The 20,532-nt window shown below is 40.6% G+C and overlaps 2 protein-coding genes across 2 annotated transcripts; one reads left to right on the plus strand and one right to left on the minus strand.

Moving 5' to 3' along the window:
* Nucleotides 1–269: 269 nt before the first annotated feature.
* LOC149281847 (1-acyl-sn-glycerol-3-phosphate acyltransferase beta-like) lies at nt 270–8,374 on the plus strand. The gene is made up of 6 exons (XM_089499010.1): nt 270–457; nt 4,253–4,386; nt 5,799–5,974; nt 6,094–6,189; nt 7,457–7,529; nt 8,217–8,374. Exons 1-6 carry the CDS (start codon nt 270–272, stop codon nt 8,372–8,374), a joined length of 825 nt encoding a protein of 274 aa, XP_089355136.1.
* A 3,078-nt stretch (nt 8,375–11,452) lies between these two features.
* Nucleotides 11,453–18,787, minus strand: LOC149281848 (epidermal growth factor-like protein 7). The gene is made up of 8 exons (XM_089498989.1): nt 18,708–18,787; nt 16,389–16,511; nt 16,165–16,277; nt 14,892–14,987; nt 14,496–14,675; nt 13,222–13,286; nt 12,576–12,735; nt 11,453–11,475 (listed from the first exon to the last, which is right to left on the minus strand). The coding sequence occupies exons 1-8, from the start codon at nt 18,785–18,787 to the stop codon at nt 11,453–11,455; spliced, it is 840 nt and encodes a 279-aa protein (XP_089355115.1).
* Between the last annotated feature and the right edge of the window lie 1,745 nt (nt 18,788–20,532).

Below are 20,532 nucleotides of genomic sequence, written 5' to 3' on the forward strand. Positions count from 1 at the left end.
CTCTTCTGCCTCTTCAGCAGCGCTTCAGTTCCGTGCCCTTGGCTCCTTACCCTGCCCTGCTGTCCTTTTAATCAGCCACCTGCCCCACCTGGCCTACTTGCCCTGGGCCCCCTAATCCCACAGACCCCCCCTCCTTATTCCCAGTCTCACACCTTTCAGTCTTCTCTTCCTTAAAATACCCCTCTCTTCTCTCCCTGTGTCCCCCCTCCCCTCATTCTGCCCCTTACTAAAATACCCTATTGCCCCCTTGAGTGCCCCTTATTGCCCCCATGGAGCTGTGGTGGATTTTCTGGCTCTCCCTGCTCTTTCTTCTCCCGCTCCTCCTCATGGAAATGAGCGATTTCTTCAAATTCCACATTAAGATCGCCTCCTATTGTGCCCTCTGCCTCATGCTATCTGCCCTGGCAGCGCCCGTGTGCCTCCTCAAAAGCGGGGGCAGGAACGTCAAAAACATGAGGCAAGTCCTGGGGGGTATTATGACTGTACGGGGGGCATTTAATTGGGATCGAACCCAATCTGACCGCACGACTCCGCCTTCCGGGGTTGTAATGACTGATTTAACGAATTTCTGAAATTTACCAAAATTTCTTCCTTACAGGTTTGTTTGTTTTTTTGCCTTAAATGCAAACTTTTATATATATATATATAACATGGGATTAAAATTACGCTAAAATATCTTCCTTTTAAACTTCCAGGATACTTTGAGTTTTTCTTTTTTAACTTAGAGAGTTGTAGATAAGTGGAGCAGCTTCCCAGCAGAGGTGGTAGAGGGTAATAGAGTGAGGGTATTAAACTTGCATGGGATAGACATACGGCTCCTGAATCTAAGACGATTAAGGTTTGGGCCAAATTCGATGTTTTCTGTGTTCCAAGTCGTTTGATGAAGTGCGGTCCTAAGAGCTTGCGATCTATTGGGCTTTAGGTCCTGGAGGTCAGATTAAGTTGTCGGTCGCAGAGAAATCGCCGTCCGGATATAAATGCTGCTCGCAAGGAGTCTGCTTTGGCAACGTTGAGAAATGACCCTCCTATACCTGCCGACTGTCCTGGATTCACTCAGTCAGTCTGGGGGTTTGGCCTGCTGTAGAACGTGTGTTATGTAAGCGCGTGTTTAGCTGTCTGCCAGCCCTCGCGGTTTCACGTTTGTTGCGTTATGATGTCATTATGTGTTTTGAGGTTATTTTGTTAGTGTTTTGCTGCCGTCGTCTGTTCCTTTCTCCCCGCCGGGGTGGCTTCCCGCTGCCACGTTTCCGTGAAGCGAAGCGATGTGAAGACGCGGCGGCAAAGTGTCATTTCCCTTCTTGTCTCTGTGATGTCATGATGATGACATCACACCTCAGACCCCATTTGGTTTCCAATTGTAGCTTTGCAGATTTGTTAAAGCCCCCCCAGTCATTTTATACACTTTAATGCATATCATAGCTGAGGTCTCTTTAAATTTTCATGGCGCCCCCATCCAAGAGTCAGGGGTGGGGGGTTTCGGCAGAATGACCCCCCAATATGCACCCCCCCCCCCGGTGTATATGCATGGAAAGCGCCCTTTAAATCGGGGAATCCGATCCACAGAGGATTTTATCCAGGGCTTTGTACCACCTTTTGGTGAACGGACGGGTTTTATAATCCGCGCGGCGTCCCCCGGCCCGTGCCGGCAGCGGGTAAAGCCAGTTCGGTGACTCTGGAGTACAACCGATGTCTGTTTGTTGCCCCTGGGGGGAGGGGCAGTTCTTTTTTATATACTGCAAGTTCCTAAAATAGTCGTTACGTCTCAGAATGTTAGTTTTTGATACTGTAACAAAAAAAAGAGGCGTGACGGGGAGGAATTTAGACGTCGCTCGCTAATATTCTATACAGGGAGCTATTATCAAACAGGAAGTGAGGGGTGCGCCCAAAAACTGCTTCCCCCTGTTTTTAGATTTTATTTTAAGGCAAATTTGGTGCCTTTTGGTAACAAACTGTAAAATCCATAAAGAGATTTAACAAAGTATCTAACACTAGAGGGTCAGAAGCTGAGATGGAATGGAAGAAAGTTTTAGTTTACTGAGAGGGTGGTAGATAAGTGGAACAGCCTCCCAGCGGAAGTGGTAGAGGGTAATACAGTGAGGGTATTAAACATGCATGGGATAGACATACGGCTCCTGAATCTAAGACGAGACCAACGACTGATTAAGGTTTGAGTCTTTACAGCAGGAGAAACGGGCGACTAGACGTGTTTTAGTCCAACTTCCCCTTTAATCATTCTGCCGTATTCTTCAGTACAGTCTGACGGAGGGAAATGTTTTGTTATTTTTCCTCCCCAGGGCCTGTTTGCGTCGGATGCCCTATGACTTTTTCTCGCCGCTCAATAAAAAGGCATTACCCCCGAGATAATTATTCCCGCGCAGAATCTCTGTGAGCGACGGCCTTTCTTACACCTGTCATTGTACAAGGGGAGAGGAAACACGGGATCGATGCAGGGGTCGAAGGTCACGGCTCGCCTACTATAAATAAACTAATGAATAGCAGCGAGCGATAACGCCGAATTACACAATATTAAGCGCTTCGCACTGATAACATGCGTGTTCTCGCTGGCTGTGGCTCAGCCGCTTTTGTCGCACGGGGAAGTTTTTCTCTGTGGCACCTCCTCCCCTGAGCACTTCGCGAGATCTTGTGTTACAAGACAGGAAGTGAACAGCGCATCAGAAAATGCCTTCCCCCCCCCCCCTTTTCGACAACATAAATCCCATCAAACCGCGGCCACCTCTGCCTGCATTTGCTCCCGACGCTAAAATAGAGCGGAAATATTGTTACAGATTGTATTTTCCCTGAAGAGACTCCCTCAAGCGGCTTTATAGAGCGCTAAATAGACCCCGACGTCTGGACAGCTCGCTAAATATTCATGCCGAGATCACGCGCCGTCTTCAGGGTAAATAACCGCGTCTTCCGAAGGTGATAAATTGGCAGAGACGAGAATGTCGCTTTTCTCTCTCTTTTTTTTTTTCTCTCTCTCTCTCTCTCTCTCTCTCTCTTTTTCGTCCGGGATCCTCTTCGCAGTTTGAGGAAAATGAAATATTTAACGGTCATTTACTGAAAGTAATTGCGCAAACAGAGTTCTGCCAAGTATCTGCAAATTCACCCAGCGTGAAGGAAATTATTTGGTGAGCAATTAACGTTTCAGGATTTAGCAATTCCTTTCTCGTTGAGACCTTCTTGAGGGATTTCGAGAGGCCTTTTAAAAGCGAGCAGGGATTCGCGGTTGTGAAACGAGACGGTCGTGCAGAGCGCCTTTCATTCGGGGCGTTTTGGGGGCCCCGACCTCCGGAGGGTTAAAATCTTTGTACTAGTTGGCCCTCGGAAAACTGAACCTATAAATGGGAACGGGGTCCGACGGGGACACGGAGGGGCCACTGTACAAAAGATAGACGTTTAGAGATCTCGTTATTGATATAATTATTAAAATATTTAAAATACAAATTCCGATGGAAGTAACATTTGTAAAATAGGGATTATTACCCTAAAACATCTTGTGACGGCCCCGACACATACCGTTCCATACCGACCAACCGTCCTGGTTTTTTGGTGGGACAGCCCTGATTGGTGGTCACTGTCCCGCTTTTTGAGGTCAGTGGGGGGATCAAGGGCTGGTTGTGAAGATCCTCTCAGAGGAGATCAGAGGATCTTCACAACCAGCCCTTGATCCCCCCCACTGACCTCAAAAAGCGGGACAGTGACCACCAGGAAGCTCTTAAATCAGTGGAGGCTCCTCAGGTGAGCTGGGCAGATGGACATGTCCCTGACCCCATCCGCTTCTGGTGTGGGTTCCTCATTACCCGCCCTCCCCCAACATAGGTGTCCCGTCATTGACTTTCCCGCTACTGGGCGTACAGCGTGGTTTTTGGGTTGAGCTACGACGGGAAAGTCCTCCAGGAACCGGCGTGAGACTTCATCATATCTTACAATTGTGTTTGAGTCACCAGCTTTGGCCCCATTTCATGCCTCGTCACCTACTTTTGATTAAGAAATAGCAAGTTCTGGAATGCGGATATGATCAAGAATCCACCAGCCATGAGCCGGCACTTAAAGAACCATCATCGATCGGCCAAGAGGGTTGGCCGTAACACCTTCAAAATAAGTTATATGGAGAGTCCGCTTTCCGTTCAATTTTAAATTCTTAAATAGGAAAATTCTAAAAAAAAAAAAAAATTTTATAAATATATTATTACTTTTGCGGAACGTTCCATCTTTGTGTGTAACATTTAAAAAACATTCTGTTCCGCAGGGTGATCAAGAGCTTTGTACGAACGATGAAGTATTTTTACGGGCTGCGCTTCGAAGTGAAAGGATTGGAGAATTTTAATGTCGAGGGTCCTTGCGTCATTATATCCAACCACCAGAGCGTCCTGGACATGATGGGCAAGTGACTTTCATGTTCATTTTTTATTTTTTTTTTATTTTTTATTTTTTGTTCAGTTCTGAAAATTACTTTAAGCCTTCGATTTAAGGGTTTTATAAGAAAACATTAATAATGTTTATTATTAAATAAATATTATTAAATGTATTATTTATTTATTAATTTAAAAATGTCCTGGAGATAAAAGAAAATAAAACAGAAAAAAATTTAATTATTATGTAATTAAAAAGTAGGTTTTTGGGATGGGGTGTAGATTGAAATTTGGCAGATTATGGCAATAATTTGAAGTGCACGTGAAATGGGTTTGGGGAGGATCAGAAGTGAGGATGTGTTTAATATTTTGTTTTTGTTTTCTTATATTTTTTTTGTCCCAGTTTATTAAACACAATATTATTAAATTGCCTTATGTAACGGAGTTATCCGGTTAAGTGACTTTTTGGAGATAATCCTGGCCGTTACTCCATCTGTTACGGTCCGAGGATTAGCCCCGATTAACTCCAGACATGGTGATACATTAAAGAACACGTTGGATTTATAAGAAAACATCTTCCTAAAGGATTACACCCCCCCCCCAAGAATTCAATTAAAAGGCACCCAAAATATTTCTTGGATGGCCAATTAAACGAGCCAGCAACCATTGTGCGACAAAACCAGTAACCTCACCAGTATCAAAATTACTTTTTTTTTTAAAGACCCTATTTTGTGCGAAACGCGTAGAACCAATTTTTAACTTTTTTTTCCCCCCTTTCCTGTCTCACATGTTTTTGACAAATATATATAATATATAATATATTTGCCTTTTGATTTAATATCCATTGTTAAGCTCATTTATTTTTTCTTGGTATTTTTTATGTAATATATAGAAAAATAAAATAGTTGTAATATAATGAAATATTAGTGTTCTGTATATATATCTTTTCCCAGTGCTGGTGACTCATTTTCACCGGAATTGTGAAACTTTTCTATTATCTCAAGCCACAAAGCTCAGTGATTGGCTGGGAACCCCCCCCCCCACCTGACCTTGCAGACAATCTTAATAATATATTTAATAACCCCAATAATGCCTTAAGCTCTCTGGCGGTGTCATTACCTCGAGGGTTTTTAATTATATAAACTTAATTACAAGAGATGTGGCCATGCGGATTTCGCTCATACCTACTTCTGTTTCTCTTGAAATATTTGTGGTGAAGACCTGGAAGCCTAAAGGCTTCATCGTTCCAGAATTCCAGGTTGATATTGGAGGCAGGGTAAAAAAATATTGCACATATTTTAAAATTGGCGGAAAAACAATGCATTTTCCCTGTATGACCTTATTGTTGCTGCGCATGACGTGTTTCTACTCAAAAAGTAGAAACACGTGTCAAATCCTCTCGATGCCCACTTTTACTGACTTTTTATTCTCTTACCAACCCAGGTTTGATGGAAATCCTGCCGGACCGCTGCGTACAAATTGCTAAAAAGGAACTACTCTATGCGGGATCCGTCGGCCTGATCACCTACCTCGGCGGTGTCATTTATATCAATAGAAAACGCACAAGCGACGCTAAAAGCATCATGGCGTCCGTCGCACAAGAAATGATAGACGACAATGTAAGTACAACAGCGTATGATAATCCACAAGAAATCCAGGCTTTAAAGGAACCATCGATTATTTTACAACGGTTTTTTACAACGATTATTTTAACGGTCCTTTACGTTCGTCCTTCCAGTTAAAAGTCTGGATTTACCCCGAAGGGACGAGAAACATCAGCGACGACTTGCTTCCGTTCAAGAAGGGAGCTTTCCACCTTGCGCTTCAGGCTAAGGTAACGCACATCACTGTTTTCTCCCACGAGCTGCATTTTGCCCCCTTCTTAACATGCAAAGCGCGTATATTTTGGGATTCGGAGAACACTGTTCAGAGAGACGCTTTGCATATTAAAACCTCCAGCACAAAAACCACAGATGTTCAACTCTCATCGCTCCTGCCGCTCATCGCTCCTGCCTCTCGTCGCTGAAGAACATTAACATTAAGGTGGATCTCCCAGCTTCCCATCACCAGCAGGTAGACCAACAAGAGCCCCACCGGCCACATGTAACCCGCAAGGCTTTTTGTTTGGCCACCCCCCTGTCTCATAGAGTCTGCTCCCCTACCGAGTGATTTAAAGCGGGAGGCAGGCAAAGTTTTGTTTTTGTAATTAAATTATGAAGAAAAAAAAAATGTTGACATTATTATCGCTTTAATACCAACGGAATCTTGGCACAAGCAGCAGAATTCTGTGTGGTCCTCTCTATTAAAACGTGGGAGAAATTGTGTTGGAAATAATTATGGGATAATAATAAACACTTGGAAGGTATGGGATTAATATGGATCACCCACCAGAGCTCTTTAGAAATTTAATTCTGGTCCCGCTTTTAAATACGGGTAAAAAAAAAAACCTATAAACCGCACAACGGCCAGTACGGGGCTGGTACGTAGATGGAAACGACGGCCATCGTTTCCGTGATGGAGCTGCAGGGACCATTAAGTGAAATGAATTGGTGGCTTCAGCGCCGTTCCAACAGACAGATGGACGTGTTGGGAAAAAAAAAACTTTAAATGTACGGGGTAATCAAGCCTTATGCTAAATTCTCTCACTGTATTAACCTCTACCACTGCTGCTGGGAAGCTGTTCCACTTATCTACCGCCCTCTTCGTAAAGTAAAACTTCCTTCCATTCCATCTCAGACCCTGTAGTGTTAGGTTCTGGTCTCTTGTTGTAACATTTCTCCTCCTTTGCAATAAACTTCCCTGCTGTCCTTTGCTAACGTTCACAAGATAGGTAACATTAAGGGCTTTTATGTACAAAGAAGCGGAAGTCAGCTGGCTCCGTATCCTATTGGCTGGGCAGATGTCCGCTGCAGCCAATAGGAACATTTAGGTCACCGATTCCGGGAGCATCAGGAGCTCTCATTGGTGCTGCTTTGTTCGCAGTTAAGAGAAGACCACCTTGTGCTAAAAAAATTGTTTGGAAATATACTGAAAATCTAAAAATATCTCGTGAAAAGGATCTCTTGCGTAACTTGGTGTTTTTTGTGTGGGTCGGGTTTCAGGTTCCTATCATCCCGGTCGTCTATTCCTCTTTTTCAAGCTTTTACGACAAGCGGAAACTCCTATTTACAGGAGGTACGTAAATACACAATTCTCATTCCGTATGCTGAACACCTCTGGGATTTGTTTTAAGCTGCTACTGCCACCTTCTGGGCATTTAGGGTATTACGGCGCTTCCCTAATTTATATGGGTGGGAGCGCAGCCCTAAAAACACTATATCTCAGAGATATCGAGAGCCAGCTCAATGTTGTTTGCTGCAGGAATCTAAAAATATAGGGGGTTACACTACAGTATCATAATCATAGTATTCAGTCCTGTTAATAGATTCCGATACATAGCATTTGACGGCAGATCGGCCCCATTCGGCCCCCGTCTAGTCTGCCCGTTTCCCCTGCTGCAAAGACTCAAACCTTAATCAGTCGTTGGTCTCGTCTTAGATTCAGGAGCCCTATGTCTATCCCATGCATGTTTAACTTCCCTTCTAGCTCTGTGTAGTAGGTTCTAGATATGTATCCACACGAGTAGATATAAAAACCAGCCGGCCAGGATCTTCTGAAATGGAAATGTCCTTGGTTGTCTTCTTTTGACAGCTTTCCTTAGCAACAAATGTAAGTGTAGGTCATCGATACAGCCAAAACTAATGGTCTTCGATGTTCTAGGTCGAACAAAATCAAGCCAACTTTGTGTCACCTAGAACATCGAAGACCATTATTTTTGGCCATGTGTAATGTGAAATAACCTTCTTTTTTTTTTTCTTCCAGGAACCATCAAAGTTGAAATCCTTCCAAAGATTGAGATATCGGGGGTGACAGAAGCGGACATCTCCGACCTGACGGAGAGCTGTTACCAAACCATGAGACAAGTCTTCTTCAGGCTGTCGGACAAACCCATGAAGTGTAATGGACCGTCAGCTCACTAAACGACGTCGCAGCTTAAGGAACTCAAGCTATCAAAGGCTTGAACTTGACGATCTTGTTTCCCGAATGGACAATCTTTTTGGATTCTTCCAAAAAAAAAAAAAAAAAGATAAAAAATTGCCAATTCAAGTGCCGCACACTGTGTTTTAAATATTTCATGGAAGCGCAAGTTGGTTTAGAACTTGCCAAAAAAAAAGAAACATTATAGCCTATTTTTGCTATCCTGGTAAATAATTTGAAATGTGTACAAAAAATAATATTTTGTACAAATCTTGTATATTAAGTTTTTTTTTTCCTTTTGTGTTAAATATAAAGAAATCATACTATTTTTGTAAATTCAACAAATTTTTATTCAACAAGCCAAAGAATGATCTCCTTTTTGTTAAAAGGTACGTATCTAGAAATAATAAGTTACCAAATCCTGCAATTTTTTTATTATTATTAAATGACGTGAGATTTAAAATCTAAAAATTCCTAAAAAAAATGTGTTTTTAATTTGTTAAATCTGTGTTAAGAAATTTCAGTAGGTGTTCGGTGGGTTTTATTTACTCTCACCATAGATTAAAGCCCCCCCCCCGCCATTTAAAACCCCTCTTCTCGAGGGCAGATGGAAAGAAAATATCCCCTTTTCAGAGAATCTAGAATTCTGATCAGAATTTTAGGAATTACCTGTAATAATTGAAATGCGGGCCCTTGAAGTTGGCCGGCCGCATCTGAAATCTGCATTTTTATTTTTATTAAATAAAAAATGCATAAAAATGTACAATAAATCCCTTATTTTTTTAACGTTAAATAAAAAAAAGTTTATCAGAAATATAATTATTTGAGCAAAGTATTCGGTTACTTACCAAACCCGGTTTAATAACCTCAATGTTTAGGCTGGTTATCTGTATAGCTATAGAATATATATTAAATTATGTAATTAAAGACATATTATAATAAATCCCTTTTTGTTTAGCTTTAAAAGCAAATTTTTCGGTTGTGTAAACTATTTTTCACTACTAATTTTTATGGTGAATAAGTAATTTCAGGTTTTATGGAAAGCAGGCCAGATTTCTCATTTTTCTATATATTATATATCATTTATTATGTTGATAACAGAGATTTAATAATAATAATCTTCGTCCGCCTGTCACTATCCGAACCTTTGCTATAAGCGACTGCTCGATGTCTTTTTTGTAACCATTATACTGTTTTGGGGTATTTCATCCCCAATCAAATACTTTATTTTGCACGTTTTCTATCATAAAGTACCTATTATAAATAACACATTATACAGGGAACATGACAAGCAAGAATATATGCAAAATTCTGTGTTTTCTCACACTTTTAGTATTTTTTTTATGCCTGGATCAATAACTTCAGACATTTTGATATATTTATTTTTTTCCGCTTTATTTGACGTATTTCATGCTAATTTTGCTCGTTTCTGTGGATTTTGGAATAGCTTTGTGCCAGCTTAATTTAGAATAGAATATTATTTTATTGATTAGAACCTGTATAATTGAAACAATCTGTTAGAATGTTCCGTGATCAAGCACTGATGTAAATATTTCATGCAATAAACCGATCAGCTGTTCTCTGTATCGTGGCTTTTTTGTTTGTTTGCCGGTGTATTTGGTTTTGAGGTTTTTAGTTTTAAATGTAACATTTTGAACGCTGAGATGGGTGGCAGTCTGTGGCAGAACCAGCATTTTCTAATTAATTTCCTTTCCTGAAATTCTCTCGTTTCTCCATCCTGACAAAGACTTCCCCGACCAAAAATAGGGGAGAAATGACTAAAAGGGGAGGGGTAATCATGCAAACAGGAAGTTGAGATGGATGATCCCATGGGACACACAAAGGGGGGGGGTCTTTTATTTTTAACTCAATTTATTCAGTGTACGGAGATGTAGAATTTGAGAAGATCCAAGTGTAAGTTGCTTTTAAGAGTGACCATGGCTTACTAAAAATAGCCCGGGTGGGTCCAAGTGACATCACAAAGGGGAGAAACAATTTTGTAACATTGAAATCACAAAAAATTCCCAAACTTTTTTTTGCACGTATCCAACATTTATTTTTATTATGTTCTCTTTGAAAATAATATACAATGTATTCTCAACTTTCCACCAGAACCATTTAAAATATTTTCTTAAAAAATTCATATTGTACCATTTTTTTTTTTTTATATTTTGTTTTGTTTTTAACACTTAAAGTAACAAAATGAGTTAAAAATATATGAAACCGATCAGCGTCAAAAGGATAAATATTTTTATGGCCCGTGGAAATTGTTCTCCATCTTCATCTAGCCAAAAAAAAGCCAATTCACAAGATCCATCACATATAATATGATGGTTTATTTATGGTAATTATGGGGGGGGGGGGGGGCTTAATTAAGAGGTAACGACACAATATTTGCAAAAAATGTAGAATTTTAGAAGAAGATGAAAAAATAAAAAAAATCAGTGACCTATTTTTTAATGAAGTTGTCTCCCAAAAAAGTTTAATCGTATCAAAAAGTATTAAATATATACAGAAATTAAACCTCAGAGTTCCAAAGTGAATACATTAATATAATATATATATATATATGCATATTTTACAACTTAAATGCAATGCAGTAGGAAATATCTGCCCCGGATAAAAAAAAATTATAGATGAAAGAAGAAGCTCAATAAAGTTCTTCTGGGAGGCTGGTGAAATTGACTTAAATAAAAGAGAAAATATATTTACATATTTCAAAAGATTTTTGTTGGTTTCCCCCCTTTTACGATTCTGTTTTGTTGGAATGGTATGGTCCAGGGCTGGAGAATTACAGCTGCCAGATCTGCATTAAATCAGCAGATATTTAAAACTTAACAGGGAAAAAAAAAGCAAATAACCCCCCAAAATATTTTGAGACGATTAAATGGCGCCTCCTTTTTTTTTTTTTTGCAGAGGAAAACTTTTAATCACTTAACGCTACAAGGTCTATTATTTTAGTTGGTGGGTTGGTTTTCAGTGCCGTCACCGGCGAGGTAATTGGTGAATTGGAAAAACCATCGTTCAGGGTCATCCTTTGCCCCATTTAACGTCTGGAATCGTGTATTTTTTGGTGTCAATCAAAGCTCGTTTTTGCAAGAACCTAAAAGAGACAAAAAGTTTGATAAACTACTGAACAAAACTGGTATAAAGCACCAGAATACGGATGTCCTAGAAACAGACGTTACTAATAAAGTAATATAAATAATATATGTAAATATATAAAATAATATAAATGATAAATATATAAAATATATCATATATGTCAATAAATAACATAATAAAAATATATGTAAATATATAAAATATATAATATATGTAAATATAAATATATAAAATAATATATATCATATATATAAATATGTAATACATAATATATGTAAAAATAATTACATAAAATAATACAAATAATATATGTAAATAAATATATATATATATAACTATATTATATAAAAAAAATATATATATAATAAAACTTATATACAATGCTCCCAAGTATATAAAACAGCAGGAGCACCTAAGTGCTATCAGGGCCGAATTAGGGCCACTTTAAGGCCAACAGCCGCCGAATTATGTAAGTATGGCCCTACCGCCCGACATGAAGTGGGGTATTAAGTTACTGGAATTCAAAATTCCCATAAAAAAACCCAAAATATTTCTGTAAGCCGCGGTGTTAAAAATGTGGTAACTTAATATCTGATGTCTGGGCTAAATTATCCCACCTGTTTACAGATATATTTCCAACAATAAACAGCATTCCGAGAAAAATTCCCCTAAAGGGCTGCGCAAGAGCAAACGCTTAATCCATCTCCCTGGGGTGTTTCAGGGGTCAGGGGGGCTTCATATTTTAAGTCATTTTAAGTTATTGCAGTCATAAATTTTAAATAAACCATTAAGTCCGGGTTGCAAATTAATCTACAGTTTTTAGGGCTTCCTGCGGTCAGAACATTCTGCAGCAATTAGCCTCTCCGTCCTGTTACAGCATCGCAAGATAGAGCGTTACGCGCTTAACCCTGTAGCTCCTAGGTGGAGGGAAGTTTTACTTTACTGAGAGGGTGGTAGATGAGTGGAACAGCCTCCCGGCAGAGGTGGTAGAGGGTAATACAGCGAGGGTATTAAACATGCGCGAGATAGACATACGGCTCCTGAATCGAAGATTGGAGATCCAGGAGAGAATGAGACGAGATTCCACCGCATACTCACAGGTCTCCAGCCGTTCCTCTAAGAAGGAGATCTGTTCGCTGAGAGAATCGATCCGCTCCAGCTGTTGGATCGAGTGCGTCAGGAAAGCTACGGCGTCTGAGCCGTCCGAGGGGCCGGAACCGGACAGAGCATGAAAAGGAGCCAGTACCATCTGCAGCTTCTATACGGAGAAGACACAGGATGTTATCGGGTCGCTGCATTCATTGGTTTAAATAAATATATATATACAGAGAGAGAGAGAGAGAGAGAATTCCCAGCATATCCAACTGCCAAAGACAGGCACTTTTGTTTTAGGGGTGTGGTTAGCGGTAGCACTGGGGGCGGGGCATTATCGAGACTTTTTGTGTGACTTTGTGGCCTGTTAGTAGCTATTGGTGTAACTCAGTGGGGCATTTAGAAGAATAATGGGGTTTATTTACCCCATTTCATTTATAAAGTCGTTCCCTGCTGTTTCTATACACATTATCGGGGCTTTTAGGGCTGTAGAACCCTGCGATACCCTCATACCCAGCAAACATTCTGACCTCCTAGAAAAGAGGGGCATCAGAGGAGGAAAGAAGGAGATCAGTCCTTGAGGGATCAAAGAAGGACTGGCCAAACTGAACAGGGACACTTCGAAGGTATGGGAGAGTTTCGCTGTATTTACCTGCTCCAATATCTCGACCTTGTTCCGGAGCTCTTGGATTTCTTTGCTTGTTGTATCAGGAACAGCTAGTTGACGAGTAAAAGAAGTTATAACTCGAATCAACAGGAATAACTAAAAACGTTATCGACATAACTAATAAAAATAAGTATAAAATATGTAAAAATAAAAAAAAATTAAAAAGATTTCAGCTTTAAGTTTAAATGATCTAAGTTACTTTGTTACCCAATAATTTGCATTTTCAGAAAAAAAAGTAATTGCGGCGTCTCTGTCGGTAGTATCGGCGTCTGCGCATTATTACTCACGGTACGAGTTTGATGTGTCACAGCGCGTACCAAAAGTAATAATGAACAGCTGCCAACATTGCAGGTCGTTCTTCGGGGGACGGCGCTCTGACATCATAATAAATAAATCCATTTCTGATACTGGCGGCAACGAAACAACATGAAATGGATCAGAAATCCAGCGCAGATGGGGTTAATGTTGTAAATGACTATTGTAGCTGGAAACAGCTGATTTTTAATGGAATCTCTTCATAGGCGCACAGAGACCCTTTATCACTCCCATCACTCCTGTGTCCCAATGGCCCTTTATCACTCCCATCACTCCTGTGTTCCAATGGCCCTTTATCACTCCCATCACTCCCGTGTTCCAATGGCCCTTTATCACTCCCATCACTCCTGTGTTCCAATGGCCCTTTATCACTCCCATCACTCCTGCGTTCCAATGGCCCTTTATCACTCCCATCACTCCTGTGTTCCAATGGCCCTTTATCACTCCCATCACTCCTGCGTTCCAGTGGCCCTTTATCACTCCCATCACTCCTGTGTTCCAATGGCCCTTTATCACTCCCATCACTCCTGTGTTCCAATGGCCCTTTATCACTCCCATCACTCCTGCGTTCCAATGGCCCTTTATCACTCCCATCACTCCTGTGTTCCAATGGCCCTTTATCACTCCCATCACTCCTGCGTTCCAATGGCCCTTTATCACTCCCATCACTCCTGTGTTCCAATGGCCCTTTATCACTCCCATCACTCCTGCGTTCCAGTGGCACGTTGTGTTCGCTGATCCAAGTTTATTTAATGCTGAATGTCCCACAGTTAATTCTTTAATTACATAAAACTATGCGTCATCCCTAATTTTTCAGGGAATGATTAATTATTATGTGATCCACAAGCAGACACTGATGGGTCGTTGTGAATAAGCCTCTGAGGTTACTGTATCACCCTCCTCCTGCCACCAGGGGGCGCCAGTACTATATATAGGGCCGTTACCTGTCGCATTCGCCGGTGGTTGCGTCTCCGGGGGCAGCTCTGTTGGTTTTTCCACTTTGAAACAACTCCTTCCGTCCTCCGAGAGGGTAAATCCTTCCAGGCACTGGCACCGGAAGCTCCCGGGGGTATTAATGCATGCTTGGGAGCACCGATGGCTTCCGCTCTCGCACTCCTCGACATCTGAAATAAGACTAAGGTGACTTGGGACAAGAGGAAGGCGCTCCGAGACATTAACGACTATGTCACTGTATACAGGCACGCGAAGGGTTAATGTAAAGATGGAGTCTCGCTATTGTTTTCCGGTTACATTTTTTTGACACTCACGTTGTTGGATTTGTCACAAACGCTGTCTTAAAATAATAAGATGTTTTAAAAAAATAAATAAAAGTCTCGTACCCGTCTGGCATTGGAGTCCGGTCCAACCGGCAGGACACCGGCACTTGTTAAATCCGGTGCAAACCCCTCCGTTTTGGCAAAGTAACCGGCATGACGCTAGGAGAAAAAGAAATCATGTTTGGTGGCATCTTCATATTATATTTTCCAATATGAAACCAAAATGTAAAAAGTTTTACTTTACTGAGAGGGTGGTGGATAAGTGGAGCAGCCTCCCAGCAGAGGTGGTAGAGGGTAATACAGCGAGGGTATTAAGCATGCATGGGATAGGCATATGGCTCCTGAATCTAAGACGAGACCAAGGACTGATTAAGGTCACGTTTACAGCCTTATGTCTTCCGGCGGCTGTCATTTTTATGACGCTCTTCACTCTATAATCACAGCCTTCTGGTTTCTTCAAACATCAAAGATGAGAGTTGGTACCGTGTTAGCCGTAGAATTACAGGAGACAAGTGGAGTTTGAATGATACAAAGCTTTTTGCTGTCCAACTATTACTAAAAAAAAAAAATACGACCTTCATTGGGCCTGGAGCACGCGGGACGGGAGTTTGGTCTAAGGGGTTAAATCAGTTTTCATTGGGAATGCAGAGCATGGTAAGAATGTAACAAAGAAATGTCTCTATAGATAAGAGCCATTGTGCGATTGTGATAACTTATTTCACCTAATTCTACGGATATCCTAACCAATCGTGGCTTCCTTGACTAGGCTGGAAAGCTGTTCCGGGCATCTACTACTCTTTCAGTAAAACGGTCACAAATTACACAAATGACCTTCCCGCTGTTACATTGTTTTTCTATGAGCTACAAATAACTAAAATTTCCTGTTGCCCCATAAAAAGCATTCTTCCTGAATTTTGGGTCAGCATCTGGTTTGGGGATCCAGGTGCTAAATTCTCGTTAGGATTCCTCTCTGTTGTAAAACACTTTGTTTATTTATATGACAAATTTATGGATCAGGGAAGTCATTTAAAGGTTAATTATTAGCCCAAAACAGTAAATGTGGGAAATGTTCAAATATAATGTATTTACCTGCAATTCTCTTACCCAGCTGTAGAGGGCACCAGAGAGACTGAACCTATATATATATATATATATATATATATATATATATATATATATATAATATTCTTTATGGGAGTTTTATGGGAAGGATTTTTTCCCTATTATTTGTGTTTTTTAGAATATTTTTTTTATTGCTGCTGTGAATAATTGTATTTATTTTATTTTTTTATTAAAAAAATATTTCCCCCTATTTCTGAGCAGAGATGATCGTTACCTTTATTGCAGCTGTGGGCATACGTTTCCGTCTTTCCCCAACCGGGGCAGCAAGAATAAACCGAGAAAGATGTTTTCTTAGAGACTTGCCGGTAGGAAATTCTGTACGTTGTCCTGAAATACAAACGATGAAAAACGTAACTTAATGCATCCCAAAAATGCATAAAAAAATAAAGTTAAATTATATTTTTCATTGTTTTTTTTTATGTAAAAAATGTTACCAACCTGTACGTACTGCAGAGCTTGTGCCCCTCGCACAGCGTCATCAGCGGCCGGTAAACGGGTTGCACGAACGATTGCGTTACGGACGCCGTCCTATCCTGGCCGGGGTACGAGCAAATCCTACGACTAAGAGAAAAAAAGTGTAAAAATCAAACTATTACATGAAAGAGTTAAAAAAAAAAAATGCATAATGTATAATGGGTACAGCGCTCAAGTAATTATAAAATATATATATAAATCTTTAATAAATACATAAAACATATATCAACAAATAAAATTAAGAGATAGATATGCTATATCTCAGCAACAATAGTGACTTCCTATCCCACAATGGGTTAAAAAAAATTACAATAGTTTAAATTAAATTATATATATCGACCATATACAGTGATTTACAGTTTATATTTTAAAGAAGTTACAGTAAGTATTGCAAGGGAGGAATGAGGGACATAAGGATTTGGGGTACAAAGAAGGACTGTCCAAACCGAATAGGGGCACTTAGGAGGTACGGCGGAGCTCCTCTGTACCATCATGTCTTAGCACGTGTTACGTATCAGTTATTGTCCGTATTGTAACAGCGCTAGAGAATCTACTAGTTTCACGTAAATAAATGTAATGTTATGCAATGGGAATCCTAATTGGATTTATTTTTTATTATTTATTATCATTATTATTTTTTTTTTAAATTAAGACATAAAATGTAATTATTTTTGTTTCTCCGTCTCACTAAAAATATACTTAAAAAAAATGATAAAAAAAAAACAATCGGGAAAGAATGTAAGTCTGTCCATCTGCAAGTGTTTTTGGAGGAACGCGTGTTTCCTGTAATACATGAAACGCTCACGCTCTCCAATCAAATCCTTTCTTTATAAGGTTAATACGCCCTGACAGCCAATGAGTATGGGACGCTTGAGGTCATTTGGGCAAAAAAAACCCCCAAACAGACATAATACATAATAGTAACACTTAACCCCTGCACTGCCAGACAGAGGGTATTAACACCACGCAGCCGTATCCCCCACATGGCCCCTCCCTTACCGGCTTTTACTGAGCCGCTAATTACGGGGAATCAGTGTGAAATTTGCAGTAATTATTGCGCTCGTTACAGATCTCGATACGGAATTATCTAACCTTCCACGGAAATAATCCCTGATGAGCCGATCCGTATCGCAAATTACACGTCTTTTATTCATTGCTGTGGCTCTTTTTTCTCCCCCTATCTTTTGAGTTTTATGATTTCAGAATGGTGGTTTTTTTTCACGATCCAAGAGGGTCAGTTTTGTTCTAATGGGTGTGGTTAGAGGTGTGGTTGGGGCGGGGCTACTGGTGTAACTGAGTGGGGCATTTAGAAGTTCTAGAATGAATGTTCCGGAAGCCGGGGGGACAGTGCGATCAGGAAGTAAAAGATTTGTTTTTCCAGACTTTGGGTTATTTCGAGGTAAATATATCCGTTAACATTGATCACGTCTGCCAGGAGCCCCCCGAGCCTCCTCTTTTATAGAGCAGATACCGGGAGACGTCCGTCGCCGTCACCATCTTTATATTGTGATTATTAACCTCTGCGCCACGGGAAGCTCCCGGTGGAAAGAGAAGCTTTTTCAGGTCAGAGACGTCTTCCTGAACCGGTCCGATAAACGCAGGACATTTTCCATTTAATTTCACGTGCCGTTATATTCGATTTCCCAGACGCTTATTAAAAGGAAGTAGAGCCCCGCATTATGCATTTTTTAAGCACCTCTGGCCCCTCTGGCCCCCAGGAGCTGGTCATCCGAGAGCCATTGGTCTCATCTTAAATTCAGGAGCCGTATGTCTATCCCATGCATGTTTAATCCCCTCACTGTATTACCCTCTACCACCTCTGCTGGGAGGCTGCTCCACTTATCTACCACCCTCTCAGTAAAGTAAAAGTTCCATCTCAGCCTCTGGTTCAAACATTTCTCCTCCTTTGAAATCAAGTACCCTTTCTTACCCCGTATGTATATAAGCGACCCCATTCCTGCGGGGTTCCCTGACGTGCGGGGGGTATTACTTTCTGCCCCGTCGGGGGTAAGTTTGCTGTGTCCGTGACGTTTGAGAAATCCTAAAAGTTCGGGAGGAATTTGGCTCCTGATGCCCCCCTTTCTTTAGTGAATAGCCAAGGAGGTAGCATGATTTTGGGGTGAATTTGGAAAGGTTTGGGGGCTTATTTTTTAATAATCAGAGTAATTTGGATATTAAAGCCCTTCTGGCCGCCTCCGCTGTGAGGCTGAACTTGGCCTCTTTGCCTGTTTCTCATTAAGAGGATTTCTGAACGCGAGTCACACAAAGAACGAGCCGACTTACCCCGGGCGGTAGAAGTGATCGGTGCCGGACGCCCCGAGGAGAAGGGCAAATCCCGCCAACAAACAGCTGACTCCCCACATTCTCTGCCCCGGCTCGGCGTCCCCGCTGTGACGGATCGCCTCTGCTCTCCCCCCCGTCCAGCTCCTGTACAGAAGTCCGTCGAGGAATTCCCTGCAACACAAAAGCGCATAAAGCCTGTTAAATTCATCCATATCCCTCCTCCAAGTGGTCTGTCGGAGACCCCCAGACTAATCCCCTTATCCTGCCTGCAGCGTCGGGGCGTAAAATACCAGCAGAAACACAAATTCATTCATTTATTTTTAATATATTATTATTATTACTAATTATTATTATTATAGCACCAACATTATCCGCAGCGCAGTACAACCTCATTGGGTTCCAACGCTCTCAGCCTTTAGTAAACAATCAGCATCCCAAATCTATCTAGCGCTGGGATAGCATACAAGCCAAGAGCCGGCTGAGGTTCATAGGAGTTGTCAGTTCAGCATCCTGTTGAGTAGCCCTGATTCTACCATGGAACAGCCTCCAAGCAGAGATGGTTGGGTTGCTGCGACAATATCCATCCCAGAGACGTAAGGGCAGGCTGTGTCATATGACAGACACGAAGGGGTTAAAATTTGAATCTCTCCCAGTTAAGGGACCATTATGAATTTTTGGGCCAACGCAGAGAAAGACGTAACGTCACATAGGCTCTCGAGACCTCAGAGGTCTCTTCTACAAATGGAATGGCAAACTCAGGAGTTGGCCCGTGGCAATGAAAGGGTTACGGAGAACTCGTAGTCATTGCAAGAGTTCATTCAGACACATTGTCTCATTGGTTTCCATGGGAACTGCTCCGAACCAAAAAATAAGAATTACTGGCTCAGCATCAGTCAGACTGGAAAACCAGGGCTGTCCAAACCGGCCCTTCCCGGGCTCTCAGGACAGGTGGAGTCGTAACTAAACAGGGAAGGAAGATTCAGAAACTTTACAGGGGGGGTTTCAAGGGGGTTATTATTAGTTATTGATGTCTATAGCGCCATCATATTCAGCAGCGCTGTACAAATTTAAAATAAATTCCCAAATAACACGACCTTGCCGCTGAGAATAAAAACGTCTCATAAACATAATCTCCAAATACTGTGACAGGGAGGATAACAAATAACCCGGGAATCCGATAATATTTATAGATTCATGAAACATTTATATACATGCATTATATACATACAAAACGTAACAAACCAAACCAAAAAATCTATATTCTTAGAGAGGGTTGGTTTTCATACATAATGTTTCTGGCATTATATAGAGTAGTATATATATATATATATATAGAGAGAGAGAGAGAGAGAGAGAGAGAGAGAGAGAGAGAGTACTATATAGAGTATTATATAGAGTATTATATAGAGTAGTATATAGAGTATTATACAGAGTTTTCCTTTTTATACATAATTATTATATAGAGTATTATATTGCGTATAGCTTTTTATACATACTGTATATGGCATTATATAGAGTGGTATATAGCACAGTATATATAGAGTAGAGTATTATATGAAGTATCATATAGTGTAGTATATAGAATATTATATAGAGTAGTATATATAGAGAGTATTATATAGAGTAGTATATAGAGTATTATATATATAGAGTAGTATATAGAGTATTATATATATAGAGAGAGAGAGTAGTATATAGAGTATTATATATAGAGAGAGAGAGAGGGGAGTATAAAGAGTAGTATACAGAGTATTATATATAGAGAGAGTAGTATATAGAGTAGTATATAGAATAGTATATAGAGTAGTATATAGAACAGTATATA

Source organism: Sceloporus occidentalis, unplaced genomic scaffold (genome assembly GCF_023333645.1).
Source record: "Sceloporus occidentalis isolate IW3139 unplaced genomic scaffold, rSceOcc1.0.p SCAF_127, whole genome shotgun sequence".
In the NCBI taxonomy this organism is placed as follows: Eukaryota; Metazoa; Chordata; class Lepidosauria; order Squamata; family Phrynosomatidae; genus Sceloporus; species Sceloporus occidentalis.